This window comes from Falco cherrug, chromosome 1 (genome assembly GCF_023634085.1).
Source record: "Falco cherrug isolate bFalChe1 chromosome 1, bFalChe1.pri, whole genome shotgun sequence".
Lineage (NCBI taxonomy): Eukaryota > Metazoa > Chordata > Aves > Falconiformes > Falconidae > Falco > Falco cherrug.
The window spans coordinates 8272122-8286278 of NC_073697.1; the positions used below are offsets into that span (position 1 = coordinate 8272122).

Below are 14157 nucleotides of genomic sequence, written 5' to 3' on the forward strand. Positions count from 1 at the left end.
CGACACCCTCGCGCCTCAGCAGCGGTTACCCGGCGCCGCGCCCCGCGAAGGGCCCGCGGCCCCGCCCCCGCCCCGCCCTCTCCGCCCGCAGCGGCCCCCGGCGGCGCCAGGGTCAGGTGGCAGCGGGCCCGCCCCGCGCGCGCGGCAGCGCTGTGGCGGGAGGCGCGCGGCCTGCTGTCGAGGCGGGTCGCTTTCCGGGAGCGCAGCGGATGCCTGGAGCTGTAAGAAATCCGTTGTTAAACTTCTGTGAGGAATTTATGGGTTAAAGATAGGCGCTTACGCGTGGCACTACAGGAAATGTTGCTGCTGTTAGTTGCTGGAGGAGCTGTGTGTGAGAACCTCTGTGTGTGTGAGAGAGTAGCTGTGCGAGTGTGTGTGTGTGTGAGAGTAGCTGCGTGAGTGTGTGTGTGTGTGTGAGAGTAGCTGCGTGAGTGTGTGTGTGTGTGTGAGAGTAGCTGCGTGAGCGTGTGTGTGTGAGAGTAGCTGCGTGAGCGTGTGTGTGTGAGAGTAGCTGCGTGAGCGTGTGTGTGTGAGAGTAGCTGCGTGAGCGTGTGTGTGTGAGAGTAGCTGCGTGAGCGTGTGTGTGTGAGAGTAGCTGCGTGAGCGTGTGTGTGAGAGTAGCTGCGTGAGCGTGTGTGTGAGAGTAGCTGCGTGAGCGTGTGTGTGAGAGTAGCTGCGTGAGCGTGTGTGTGTGAGTAGCTGCGCGAGCGTGTGTGTGTGAGTAGCTGCGCGAGCGTGTGTGTGTGAGTAGCTGCGCGAGCGTGTGTGTGTGAGTAGCTGCGCGAGCGTGTGTGTGAGTAGCTGCGCGAGCGTGTGTGTGAGTAGCTGCGCGAGCGTGTGTGTGAGTAGCTGCGCGAGCGTGTGTGTGTGTGAGTAGCTGCGCGAGCGTGTGTGTGTGTGAGTAGCTGCGCGAGCGTGTGTGTGTGTGAGTAGCTGCGCGAGCGTGTGTGTGTGTGAGTAGCTGCGCGAGCGTGTGTGTGTGTGAGAGTAGCTGCGCGAGCGTGTGTGTGCGAGAGTAGCTGCGCGAGCGTGTGTGTGTGTGCGAGAGTAGCTGCGCGAGCGTGTGTGTGTGTGCGAGAGTAGCTGCGCGAGCGTGTGTGTGTGTGTGCGAGAGTAGCTGCGCGAGCGTGTGTGTGTGTGCGAGAGTAGCTGCGCGAGCGTGTGTGTGTGTGCGAGAGTAGCTGCGCGAGCGTGTGTGTGTGCGAGTAGCTGCGCGAGCGTGTGTGTGTGCGAGTAGCTGCGCGAGCGTGTGTGCGTGCGAGTAGCTGCGCGAGCGTGGGTGTGCGTGCGAGCAGCTGCGCGAGCGTGGGTGTGCGTGCGAGCAGCTGCGCGAGCGTGGGTGTGCGTGCGAGCAGCTGCGCGAGCGTGGGTGTGCGTGCGAGCGAGAGCAGCTGCGCGAGCGTGGGTGTGCGAGAGTAGCGCTGTGTGTCACTGAAATTGTGGACAGTTTGGAGCCCGCTGGGAGCTTGTGTCTGTCTGGTAGTGGAAGTCTTAGTTGCAGTAAAAGCTTCTGTCTCTTGCTCGGTTTCCAGCCTTCTGATACTGAAAAAGTCAAGTGAAGAGTTAAGACGGAAATGATAAGTCAGCAGAGGATTCATGACCCGATGTGTCCTGCTGACCTTGTCCTTGCCTAAACAGACGTGGCTATTAGGAGTTAGTGCTGTGGTTAAGATCTTAAGTACACTGGTTAGAACTGTTTTTGGGGTTTGGGTAACTGCTTTGAAGACACTGCACCTGCACCAAGAGACAAGGTAAAATAGTTCAGTATAGAGGAAGACTTTGAGCCTTCATCTTCAAGACCCTCAATGAAGACCACCAGGAGACAGTGTGCAGGCCCAAGAAGGGGTGGCTGTGTTCTGAGAAATGTTCCACTTCTGTAACTATATATGTCCTTGCCATGAATATGTATGTTTATGCTCTATAAATTCCTAGTAAACTGCTCAGTGGGTGTGCATGTTGGGAGGAGCAATCCCCCACACACCCAGTGCTGAATAAACAAAACACCTGCTTAATAGTCACTTTGGCTATTAGGTCATTTATTTGGAACTTTCCTGGCACCACTTCCCCCAGACCTCTTGGAGCAATTAAGGAAAACACCAGGGTAATTACTTCCTGCTTGGTTTTGTCCTTGTTACCAACATCGGTAGGTTTTGGGACAGAAGATGTGAATCCCCTCTGTAAGGACAGATGAGAGGCAATTATGGCGGCAAGCAGTAGTAGCTTTCTCCTTGCTGGTGAGGTGTGGGGCTCATCTGGCTGAGGTCTGAGCGGATCAGCCACGTGCTGACCGTTCTGTGTAACTCGAGGCCATGCAGTGTGTGTGCTTTTAAATGGCTGAGAAAGTACTTGCTGTAAAACTAATTTAGCGTTTGCACCTCTTTGCAGTGTATTAACAACTGGCTGAGGTGTAGCGTTAAAAGGTAATGAAAGGTCTCCTCTTGCTCTTTTAAGTTACTTTTACGTCATTGCTGTGTGTTGCTGGTTTTATTATAGTTTAAAATCATGTTAGTAACCAGCTTACCTAAATCTATGCAATGTGGTAAACTTAAAACTTGCACCAAGGGCCATTAATTTGGAAAATCTTTGAAATTCCTGTAAATTGAGCAGTCTCTTAGCACTAGGTAGACCTCTAACAAAAGCTAACAAATGTTTTGCAAATTGTCCTTATTGCTTTATGGTTCTTTTAAAAATTGCATGTTCTATTCAAGAGTAGTATTGGTTTTCAACAATGGGCTAAATTTTAAGTACGTTCATTTCAGTACAATGTAAGCTGCCCCTGTGGGAGTTACGGTTTTCACCAAAAGAAGTCACCTGTACCTGTCTCTCGTATGGGTACAAATAGGAATGTGTGATGCATCTTGTGTCTCATCTTCCTTTTAGATGCTGTGGTTACAGTAGCATCTAAAGTACCTTAGCAGGTTGTGTTCTTTTACTGCTTTTTTTTTTTTTTTTTTTTTTTTTTTTTGGTAACTTGGTATGTTGTGATTCTCTGAGATTTTCAGCAGATCTTTCACACAAGGAGAAGCCTCACATAGCTTACTTGAGTCAGATGTTGCAATAGCTAGTCCTGTAATTCTCCCTGGATTTTAAGATCTTCCCAGGCTTCTTTTATTAGAAGGCTGTATTATTTTAAAACACTATTGAAGTCAGGCAGTATTTTTAAATAGGTGTTTCAGATATTTGCCTTGACCAGTGAATGCAAATGGTGCAATATATTGGCACAAACTGAACATAGAATAATAGAAGGAAGTGTTGACTTGTAAGTACATGTTAATTTAGTAGTGTAGTATAAAATGGGTTCATAAAACTTTATTATCTTTCTTAGATGTACCCATCTACTCTTAAATTTTACTCTTTCGGGTAAGTGGTCCAGCTTGCGGAATTCTGTCTTTTCAGAAAGTGAGTGTGCATAAGACTTGTGCACTCCATTTCCAGGAATTTTCCTGTTAATTTCAAAAAGCACAAGGAAGGATTTTACCATCTGTGGATACTTCATGCTTATGCTGCTCAGTGTTTGCAGCTTAGAAAATTAAAAACACAACACTCATCTACATTTCCTGTGGATTAATATTTTCTGGATCAGTTTAAGGCTAAATAGCCCATTGAATATGTTGCAGTAGCTGTTTGTGTTGTGAAAGGGACTTGTTATTTAATATACGGCTCTTTGGTTTGGTGGCCTATATTGTAATTATTGCAGAAGAGCTGTGGCTGTATTTGCTTAGAGTACCTTTTCTTACGAGTTCTCTCTTTTTGTTTTAAACTGTGGATGATATAGCTTTGCCTGTCTGAGTTAGTGCTGATACTGGACTATGAGCCAGTTTCTGCTGGCTTAAGAATGCTGTTAGGACACTGGGGTGTCTTCCCTCCCCATGCTTTGTATGCTGACTTCTTTCAACTTACGTCATCTTGTGTCCAGAAACTTGCCACTTGAGTTGGAGCGAACATTAATCATGGTAGAGTATTTTATAGTTTCTAGGGTTATTCCAGGTCTTTTGCATAAAGCACCCCTGATGTTAGTCTAGTGTATCATGCAGGTAAAATGCTGACATAAGAATTTAATTAGTTTTCAGTTTGTTTAAATCACCTTGTCAAAAGTGATAGCCCAGTATTTGACTTCTCTTTTTTACTGGACTTTTTAAATTAAGGTGTCTAATTGCTAAATCTGTTGTTTCAAATTTTCTCAAATCTGTCCCACTTGTTTGGTCCCAGGACTATCTCCTTGATCCTGAGTATATCTACTTACCTAACATCATTCTAGCTATTTTACCGACTTGAACTCGAAGAGAGGAGGTCTGGTGCTTTTCAGCATGAATATCAGTGAAGGGAAACTGGCTAGTATGACTGTAGCAGAGGCTATGAGACACAGTTAATGTGTAATTAGTTTTAAACAGTTAATAAAAGCAAGGCTATGGCATATAGGGAAGCGTGGTGCATGTGGTTACATTCTGTTTCATGTATTAACACCTGCAGAATGTGGCAAGTTATGCTTACCTTCCTGTGAGTCCCAAGAAAATGGGTGTTGGAGTGGAGGTGAAATAACCCAGTTCAGCGTTCCTCACTGAAGGAAATGTCGTTACAACTTGGCTACTGAGCTACTACTTCTCTGCTCACAGGACTTTAACGCATATGCATAATTCTCAGTCAGGCTATGTATTGCCAGTTCCCTTCTTGGATGGCTAGGAGATGTGACGGGAGCAATCAAGGATCATTTTTTGTGGAGATGGGAAGGAACTCATAATATTGAAGAGGGGAGCGATAAAGGGCCATAAACTTGTTGGAAACTGGGCTCCTCTGTGTTTTTTTTGCTTATTAGATAGATTAAGGCCATTCTTATGGTTTGTACAGTTATTTCGAAGTAGCAACAGCTGTTGGAGTGCAGTATTCTCTGTTGCTGCTCTGCAAATGTTCAATGCATTTAACAAGATGTGTCTGCAGTTTTCCTTGAAATCCTTTAGTTTGGCTGGTTTGCAGTGGCCGTGAAGGAAAGCTTTAGACAAATGTTTCATTTTCTTGTATTTGAAAGGTTTTTCTCAATCTATTTTTCTCATGTTACCAAATCATCTAAGATCATGTAGCAGAGACTTTGTTTTGTTCTCTTGAGAAATACTTCTGATGGTTATGGATGGTGTTTATTGAGGTACATAGTTGAAATGCCTTAAGCTTGGTAAGACTTCAGAGTGATTCGTAGCTATGCAAGTATAAAAACCTATGAAAAGCATTCATGGAACCATTTATTTAGTTGCTTTATAAAGCTAAACTATTAGAGTTCTTCCGATGTCTAAAAACATCATTTGATGATTGACTTTGTACGAATGCGTGCTTTTTTCCTGGCCCAGCAAACAGTATAGCTGGTGCTGAAATGGAGTCTGAGATCTTCTTTGACAGAACCTTTTTTTCTCTTTTTTTATGGTATATGAAGATGGAATTTACAATTAAACACACGTGGGATGGTTTACCTTTGAGCCATGAGCCGGTAACAATTGGGCTGAAGTCGGACAGTGCAGGACTGCTAATGGAAGTGAATGCTCCCTTCTTTAATGACCCTGCAGCACCACTTGGAGAGCCAGGGAAACCTTTTAGTAGACTGTGGGACTATGAAGGTAAGTGTAACTGTTCTGCTGCAAATATGTTTGTGTAGACACTGATGTTCCTCTGTAGTTAAGAGGTCTGGTCTTTACTTAAGAGTCTTTGAAGATTATTTTTCAAATTGATCTAATGGTTGTGAGTGTATGACATCTAATTTGTTTTCTTTGGTTACAGTACTGCTTTTAAAGATCAAATCTGAAATGTAAAGTAAAAATTTTTCTTTCTATTATATCCTGAGTGGTCTGGGAAAGAATTTAGTTGTAATCACTACCTTGCCCTCAAACAGCTCCTTAACTGTAAGCCTCATGCTATATTCAGCTGAAAACTACCCCAAACGGTATAAAGAATGATGCTCTTTTGCTAGGTGGTGAATTGATTTTCATCACTTGCACTGCTGACGGTGAGTGGTTGTTTTAATAGTAGTGTAAGAATACAAATGACTGGGAAAAGAAGTATGTTATCTTACTTGGTGGCCATAAAGAAATGGAGTCCAATGAGCTGAATTGATTTCAAGAATGATGAGGTTGACTCTTCCTGATCCTGTCAACAGTACAGGCACTCAAACTTAGTTTCTGGTTTGTAAAACTGATGCAGTAACAGAGGCCTGACATATTTGAATATAAAAAAAAAAAAATTTGGCACATATATATAAATGCATTTGCAGTAGGTAAATAGAAGTGAAATCCTAAAGATAGGTTCTACTTTTGCTTTAAGAAGTAGAAAGCAATAGCTAAAATAATGTTTATTTTTATCACATTTCCAAAATCTATTGGAGAATTAGGAAGGTGTGAAACAGAAATAGCAGCTCATAAAATATGATTCAAAATTGAACCCAAGTGGAATGGGGAATATTTTTATGGTAATGCTGTTTCTCTTTTCCTGTCAATACCGTAATTTTTACATGTTGCTTTGAATAATGCAAGTATTTAACATTTCCAGCAGTTCTCTACTTCCTGATAATTGAACTATTGCAATTACAGCTCTACTAAAACAGCACAGCACCTCTTTGATATTATTATACTAAATAGGCTTATGTAAAGATAAAAAGAATTATAATGAGATATGATTGATTACTTCAAACTAAAGCTTTCTAATAATGTCATTGCTGTGAGAAACACCATTATAATTCTACTTTGTGTTTTTGAAAGATGAGTCAACAGTTACATGTGGATTTCAGGTACACCTGGAACAGTAATCCCCTGTCCAAAGTATCAGCCATATACAGGAAAAAAACATTGAAGAGCTAAATGCTTTCTTACTGTTTCTGGGATTTAGCAGTCTGAATTATGGGGTGTGTGCTCTACTGTGAGTGTATGTTCCTCTTTTCTTTTTTTTTTCTTTTCTTTCTTTTTTTCCTTTCCTTGGTCTCTGGTGCTCTGAATCCTCAGGCCACCAGTAAACACAAGACTTCTGCACTCAAGTGCTGTATCTGGAGTGCCTGCTGTGAGTATGATTGACTGGGATCACTCCGTCTTGGTCAGCTTTGTTCACAGCAAGCATACTAGATGAAATAGCTGTGTGCGGATGCTTTTCTTACTCCTTGGACAGCTGAGATTAGCTAGTAGACTTGCCATATTTTTCTGTAGCATTGAGATGAGCGTTTCCAAAGCTGGAATTTGTAAATAAAATTAGTACAATGCTTTATAAAGCTCTTTATGATGATAGGCGCTAAAAATAAAAGCTCTTGAGGTTACAATTATGGCATAGCATTTTGAATGGTTAGAAAGCTGTCTGCAGCGTGTACACAGCTAGTAAAGCCCTGGCACGGCACATGAAAACAATTGTTTTAGTGGAATATGAAGGTCTCAGGATATTGCACAATATTTAATATAAAATACTGACAGCCTGGTTTGTTTGGTTTTTTTCAGTTGTAGAAGCATTTTTCCTGAGTGACAGAACTGAACAGTATTTAGAAGTTGAACTTTGTCCGTAAGTACAGAGCTCTGAAAAAGTCACAAACGTTAATTTGCATTTCCAGTCCTAATGCTTGTAGTGTATATATATATGAGGAAGACTAGGTACAGAAGTTGTTCCTATGTGGAGAAGGTAGGTATTTGTGGCAGAACAGCACACTAATTGTGTACTATTATTTTAAGGAAATTGTGCTCTGATTTTTTGATAGTCATGGACAACACTTGTTGCTGCTGCTTTCTGGCAGAAGAAGAGTATGGAAAGTAAGTGGTCAAGTATATCATAACATACAGAAAACCTAGTTACTGTTAGGTGCCTGTTGCCTGCTTGGAAGATGTTACCTTTTTTTCCCCCTCTCCTTTAACAGGAAGAACTTCCTTTAAGGTTTGAGGTGACCAGAATGAAAACCAAATGGGAGGGTAAAGCTTACCTTCCTTGGAATTATTTTCCACCATGCACTAACAAATTCAACGCATTTGCAATTCATGGCTCAGGAGAAGAAAGAAAATATGAAGCTCTTCATCCTGTGCCTCAGCATGAACTACAGGAAGGACAGAAACCAGATTTGTAAGCATAAAATTAGCTCTTCTGTAATACAGTTTCACTGTTCTTGGAATACTTAAAGAAACCTGATCTGGTTTTCAGATTGAGTGCCACTACTATTGTAATTATACTCCTTAGCCCCAGATCCATCGGCATTGTACTTTGTATAAAGCACTATGGCAGATAGCTGTAATTAGTGCTTGGTTTCTATGTTATCCCCTAGGTGCATTCAACACCATTGGCATCTGTTTTATCACCTTCCTCAGCTAAATCATAGATAGGTTGTTCTGCATTTTCCTTGCCTCCGGCACCTTCTGAAATGCCATTTAGCGTTAATTTCACCAATACATTTCCAGTAAATCTCTTCTGCTTCTCCCCTACTGTTCTAAACAACCTCACCTCTACATATGACTCCATATTATGGAAGCATTAGAAAAGGCAGATTAAATTGAGAAGTATAATAAAAGGATATCCAGTACCAACAGGAAAACTAGAATATCTTGATTTATAAATTGTGCTTTGGGCCTGTTTATTTTCTTTGACTGTGAGGCTGAGATGATTTGATAAAAACTGCTATTTTGGGCATTTTGTGTAAATGAGCTACCTCTTGAGTGTACACTATAGTACGTAACACAAACGTATTACTCAACATACAATGACAGCGAGGTAAGGTAAATTTTAGATAAGTTACCCCTTTTGCCTGTATTTAAGAAAAACTTAACTTCTGCAACTGTTTATTTAAAAAAAAAAATATCTAAGCTATTGCTAATAACTTTATCAGTTCTGTAAAAAATGGCTACCTTTATTTTTCTGTGGTAAACTGGAGAATGCCTGTAATATTTTTCAGGAAAAATACATTTCTGTTTGTTCTGTAGGACCTCTTCCAAAAAAACCCTTGACTTTTTCAGACATCGGTAGCAGATGCAGTTATATGAAGAGGTTGCTCCTTACTACTTTCGTTGCTCTTAGCTTGGTCTTTACTCTTATAAATTACTTCCTCCTAAGAATTCCATTTACCTTTTTAAATGATTAGTGTAGTTATCAGATGTTCTGTCTACTGTTTGGCAGTTGTTTAATGTAAATATTATTAGCAATTAACTTCACTGTCTTCCTTCTGTTGTTTCTGAATGGTAGCCCAAAAGAGAAAATCTTAGCAAAAAATGATTCTTAATGTTGAAAAGAAAATGAGACTTTAGTCTTACAGAAAAATATATTTGCTAGCTTGATAATCCTATCCAGTCTTCCTCTTTTCTGTAAGGAAACGGTATTCCTGTGATACGATTTTTCAGTTGGTTGAGAGTTGTAAATTTTAACTCTGTTGGAGTGCAGATAAAGCAGGAGATATCACTGTGCTCTTGCTCTGACTACAGTTCCAGAAAACGTAAGTTTGAGGGAGTTTAAGAAGTGAGCATTTTAACTTCCCTTTGTGCTGCGTGATACTTGTTCATAGCCGAGGAGTTTGCCCCATGTTTTCCAGTATGAGATTTTTAGAAACACAGTAGTGTTTTTTATTTATAAACTCAAGTTTTGGAAGATGAACACATGGAATGCTGGTTACATTCCTGTCCAGGAGAATTTGAGAATAAAGAGTAATTAAACCTTTTGAGGACACTGCCTTTTATTAAGACACATATTACAAAACTTACAATTTTTTAAAATTATTTATTTCTCCTCTCTTTGCAGTCATCGCCTGGAATTTTTCAAAGATTTGAACCTGAAAGGACTGATGGGCGAAGATTGGAAGCAGCCTGAATCAGATATATGGAAGTCTCTCACTAGTTAAATGGATTGAGGCATAAATTTTTATATCATTAAGGTTGGATGAAGCTGTATGGAAACAAATCTTCATTCTGAGCAGAGTTTGTAAATATCAGACTAGTAAGGCTTTCCTTGAAACCAAAATCGTTGATCTATCTTAAAATCAACTGTAAAGCATCTGGGCCAATTGATGCTAAATGTATGAAGTATGCAGTGGCTTGTGTTTCAATTCATGTGGGTATGGAGTTCTTCATGTGTGCAAGGGCTAATCTGCTCCTACCAATGAAGGGGAAAAAATGTGCTAAAATTACATCTGTGTTTTCATGAGAGCTGTAAACCTGACAAGGCTAATATCTGGCTTGGGATATTTCAGTTTCCTGTAGTTGCTGAATTTCTGCTGTATTTTCACTGCTGCTTGTTTGTTTCTTGGCTGTTGAATGGGATTCTTATGTGCCTGAAGTTTTTGATTGCAATCAGGAGAAAGGATGCCTCCTTCAGAACAGAAAAGAATATAGCTATCATGGCATTTTGTGGCCCAGTACTTGCATTACAAGATGCTGTGGAGGTATAATACTACCTCATCCTATACCTTCCTATACTTGAAGTTTTCCCTTTCACAGTCCTGAAGGGGGAACTTAATCTCTGTTGCTTTATTAGCAGACCTCTCTGTCTCAAATTCAGTGTGGAATTTTTAGTGATATGTAGGTACAGGAGGTAAATTGACAAAAGATTTTATGTATTCCAGGAAAAGTTTCTGGGAAAAATAACGTTAAATAAAGTCTTTTGATAGAGTTGTGTGCCTACAAAAGCTGGTTTGTTCCAAGACCTTGTCACATCACCTTGATTCATCTCAGACATATGAGAATTTTTTTTGCATGCCATGTAAAGTTGGAAAGAGTCTTAATTGTATGTTGCCTACATTTTCTACATATGGGCATGAATATTTTTAACAGTACTGAATACTGTTAAATGGTAACATCTAATCTGTAAACTCTCACCGAATTTACAAGTGAGATGTTCCTTTTTTGTCTAGCATAGTAAGTGCTGCTTGATTGTGGCTGCTGATTTGATTCTATATAAATTGACTTAGAGAATGGGAAGCTTACCCAGTCTGAAAAATAGGTGATTTTAAAAGCAAACTTTGATTTAGTTCAGAATGAGGATTCAGACTAAGACATGGTCCGCAGTCCTTTACTAGAAAGAGCACTTCCTGTATCCTCTTGTAATGTCATCATCACAGGGTACAAATTGGTCATGTTCTCTGGTTTTGTGAGAAGGATTGTTTTGGGAGTCTGAGAAAATACGGCTTAGTCATAGCTGAGGGAGTATCTTTCAGGAGTTATGCCCTGAGCGTCTGGTGTTGGGTCTCATCCTTTGGTGTAGCATTTTCTGCTGAATAGCTTGGAATCCTACAAGTTCCTGGAACGAACTGGTCGTCTTGTATGTAGTCTAACATCCTGCTCAAAGCAGGGCTGTTGTTGAAGCTGGATGAGTTTGCTCAGGACTTTGTCGAGTCTTGAGTAACTCGAAAGATGGAGCTTCAAATGCTCTGGGCAGCCTGTTTCAATACTCAGGTAGTTCTGTTATGAAAACTTAGCTAATTGCCATTTCCTATGATGCAACTTCTATCTGTTGCCTTTTGTCCTTCCGCTGTGTGTCTCCAAGAGGAGTGACTTTCTGTAACTACCGATTAGGTAACTGAACGTAACTGTTGGCTCCCCGTGGATTTCTTTAAATGTTGTCATTCTCTGTTTGCCTTTCATGAATCTCATTAGTAAGCACCTTCCAGTCAGATAATACTGGCAGACAACTTAAAAGTGTAACTTGGGTTGTAACTCAGAGGCAGCAATGCTCCCAGGCCTTTCTTGTTTATTTAGTTGGTAAATGATTCTAAAAATCTTCTGTGTAGCTTTAGACACCAAAGTGCTTGTAAAGTTTTACACAAGACTGTGGTCTCCAAGTCATATTACTAAAAGAATTCTCTGTTCTCTTCTGAGCTTGTACGCAATAATAACCGTAGTCTGATGGTCATGTTTTCTCTACTATCTTAAAATCTAACCCTACTTGTAAATTCTGCCTGAGGAGAAAAGTTGGGAATACCCTGCCTTTGTGAAGAACATCTCAGTGTGATTAGTATCAGAGATAGACTGTTACTTCAGAAGTTTTGTTTGGCTTTAGGTTCACTCTTTGTGCTTTCTGTTTTATAGAACTGTACTTCCAAATTTAAGGATATTAGTTTTTTTTCAGATGCAGGCTTTGGCATGTCATTGCACTCAGCCATCCGATTGGTTTTGCTCTCTTTTAATTAGACACTATGGATTCCTTGCTATAAAGTGCCATCTGTTGAAAATTACAAGTATTGTACATTCAGTTGTTTGCCGCCTTTCTACCTTCAATCCATGTAGTTTTCTAAAGAATGACATCTGTCTGAAATACTGAATAATCCAATAAATGTTGATTAAAAACATCTAGATACTGACATCTTAAAGCTGCTTTTGAAATTTCAAATGCAAAAAACCTACTTTCACTAAGCTTTCAGATTTTGTTTTAAACAGTTTGTCACAAAAGCACATGCAAAGGTCCAAAATGAGTTTACTATTTTTCTTACAAAGGATGTTTTCATGTATTGAATGGCATTTTGTATGTAAAGGATGGTAAATCAAATTATTTATTCACAGGCTTCATCTCATATTCATTCCCCCTTCAAACTGACTACTTAAGATTTGACTTTGGATGCAAATTATAAACTTTGAGGGAAATAGATTACTTTCCCTAAACAAGCTATTTAAAGTAAAGTAATTGTCTCTGCAGTACAAAATGTAATGCTAGAAGCTTCTGAAAAAGGGAATTATACAGAGTTTATTCAAGGCACATGCTACTCCACACTGCTGTCAGTTGGTTCACTTTTCTAAGCTTTAAGAGTCTGTTTGAAATGTAAGTGCTGGCTTTCATCAGGTTTCTGTACGGGTTCATGGAGTGCAGAGTTGGAACCTGTGCACTGACTTGTTTCTAAAGGTTTAAAGTTAAATTAATCCCTTAGTAGAAACTTACTGTAGGAGGGAGTCTCTACATAAGGTGTGTGTTAGATGGAAGCACAGTGACTTGGCAGATAGTAGTGAATTCATGGCTCATCAATGAACAATGCAATGCTTGCCAGCATCACTTCGAGCTCCCAGGACTTTGCAGAGATGGGTATCAGTGTTTGCCAAGATGACTAGCTAGTTAGTCTGTAGCGCTCTTGCTCTGATCTGCTTTTAACCAGGCCTTGTTTTTCACTGTGGAGTACAGTTGTAGCCTGTCTTTCTTGAATTGCCTCTTTTTTGATGACATGAGGAAAAGACAAACTCTGTTCTGCATGAGTTCCATTTAAGTACATGTTCGTTAATTATTAATCCTGGTATAGAAGGAATGTGATTCAATCCAGTCTAGCTCAGTGTGTGTGTGTGTATAAACATGCATACATATATATAGGCATTCAGTATTGTATGTCAGATTTGTATCAAGAATAATACAAGTAAATTCTCTAAATTGTCTCACTGGATATACTTTATGTAGGATATCAATTTAATAAAATGCAGAACTGCATGATAGAAAGCACTTTATCCACAAATCCGTTTCACTTTGAAATGGATTTAAGCACTTCAACCCTGTGAGCACTTCTTATCCATTGCTTCCTTAAAAAAAATAATAAAAAAAAATAATCAACCTGTCTTGTAAATGATTCCTGTGGATAATATTTGCCCTTGTGCCTGTTATATCATGTGACATACTGAGTCTAAGATGCAGGAATTTTATTACTTCGGAAATGGAGGAATACCCACTGGGGAGTGCAGTGTGTTTGATTTTTTTTTAATTTATTTTTTTATTTTTAGCCCTGCAAAGGTTTCAGATAACCTTGAGTGTGACATTTTCACACATGAAAATGTCAGTGTCATGGCAATTGTTAATTATTTTATGGTATTTAGCTAGAATTCCTAAGGAAAGGAGGCTGTTGGCTTATCACTACCTTCTTGCCTTTCTGGCAATGTTGTCATCACCTTTTCCCCCATTTCCACAACAATTTTTAAATCCATTGGCCAATTTCAGATTAATAGGAGGAGTAGACAGCCTCAAAAGATACTGGCTTCTTGCAGAATGTGTGGACATGAACAACCGCAGGCAGTTCCTCACTATACCACCCCAAACTGAGAAAAAGGAGAGAGCATCTTTTAGCCCTTATGCTGTGGTTGTGCTGCCCAGTACTTGAAGCAGTTGTTGCATGCTTAACTTCAGCTGTAGTACATACAGCCACGTACCTTTAGACTTTGATTAGGAAATTGGGAAATGTGTGGAACTTAAAGGATGTGAGGTGCTGTCACA

General features: G+C 40.2%; 1 protein-coding gene across 2 annotated transcripts; it reads left to right on the forward strand.

Moving 5' to 3' along the window:
* Positions 1-65: 65 nt before the first annotated feature.
* On the forward strand, positions 66-12265 carry C1H4orf33 (chromosome 1 C4orf33 homolog). 2 transcript variants are annotated; one of them, XM_027809243.2, is made up of 7 exons: positions 148-221; positions 2386-2420; positions 5420-5600; positions 7455-7515; positions 7709-7760; positions 7865-8064; positions 9724-12265. In XM_027809243.2, the coding sequence occupies exons 3-7, from the start codon at positions 5420-5422 to the stop codon at positions 9821-9823; spliced, it is 594 nt and encodes a 197-aa protein (XP_027665044.1). In that variant the 5' UTR covers positions 148-221; positions 2386-2420; the 3' UTR covers positions 9824-12265. The 2 variants fall into 2 exon arrangements, with proteins under 2 accessions (XP_005441989.2, XP_027665044.1); XM_005441932.3 differs by lacking the exon at positions 2386-2420 and having other exon boundaries at positions 66-221.
* Positions 12266-14157: the final 1892 nt, after the last annotated feature.

Coding starts and splice junctions, on each gene's coding strand:
- C1H4orf33 (XM_005441932.3), top strand. Junction 7,761..7,864: donor GCAGAAGAAGAGTATGGAAA/GTAAGTGGTCAA, acceptor CTCCTTTAACAG/GAAGAACTTCCTTTAAGGTT. Junction 8,065..9,723: donor GAAGGACAGAAACCAGATTT/GTAAGCATAAAA, acceptor CTCTCTTTGCAG/TCATCGCCTGGAATTTTTCA.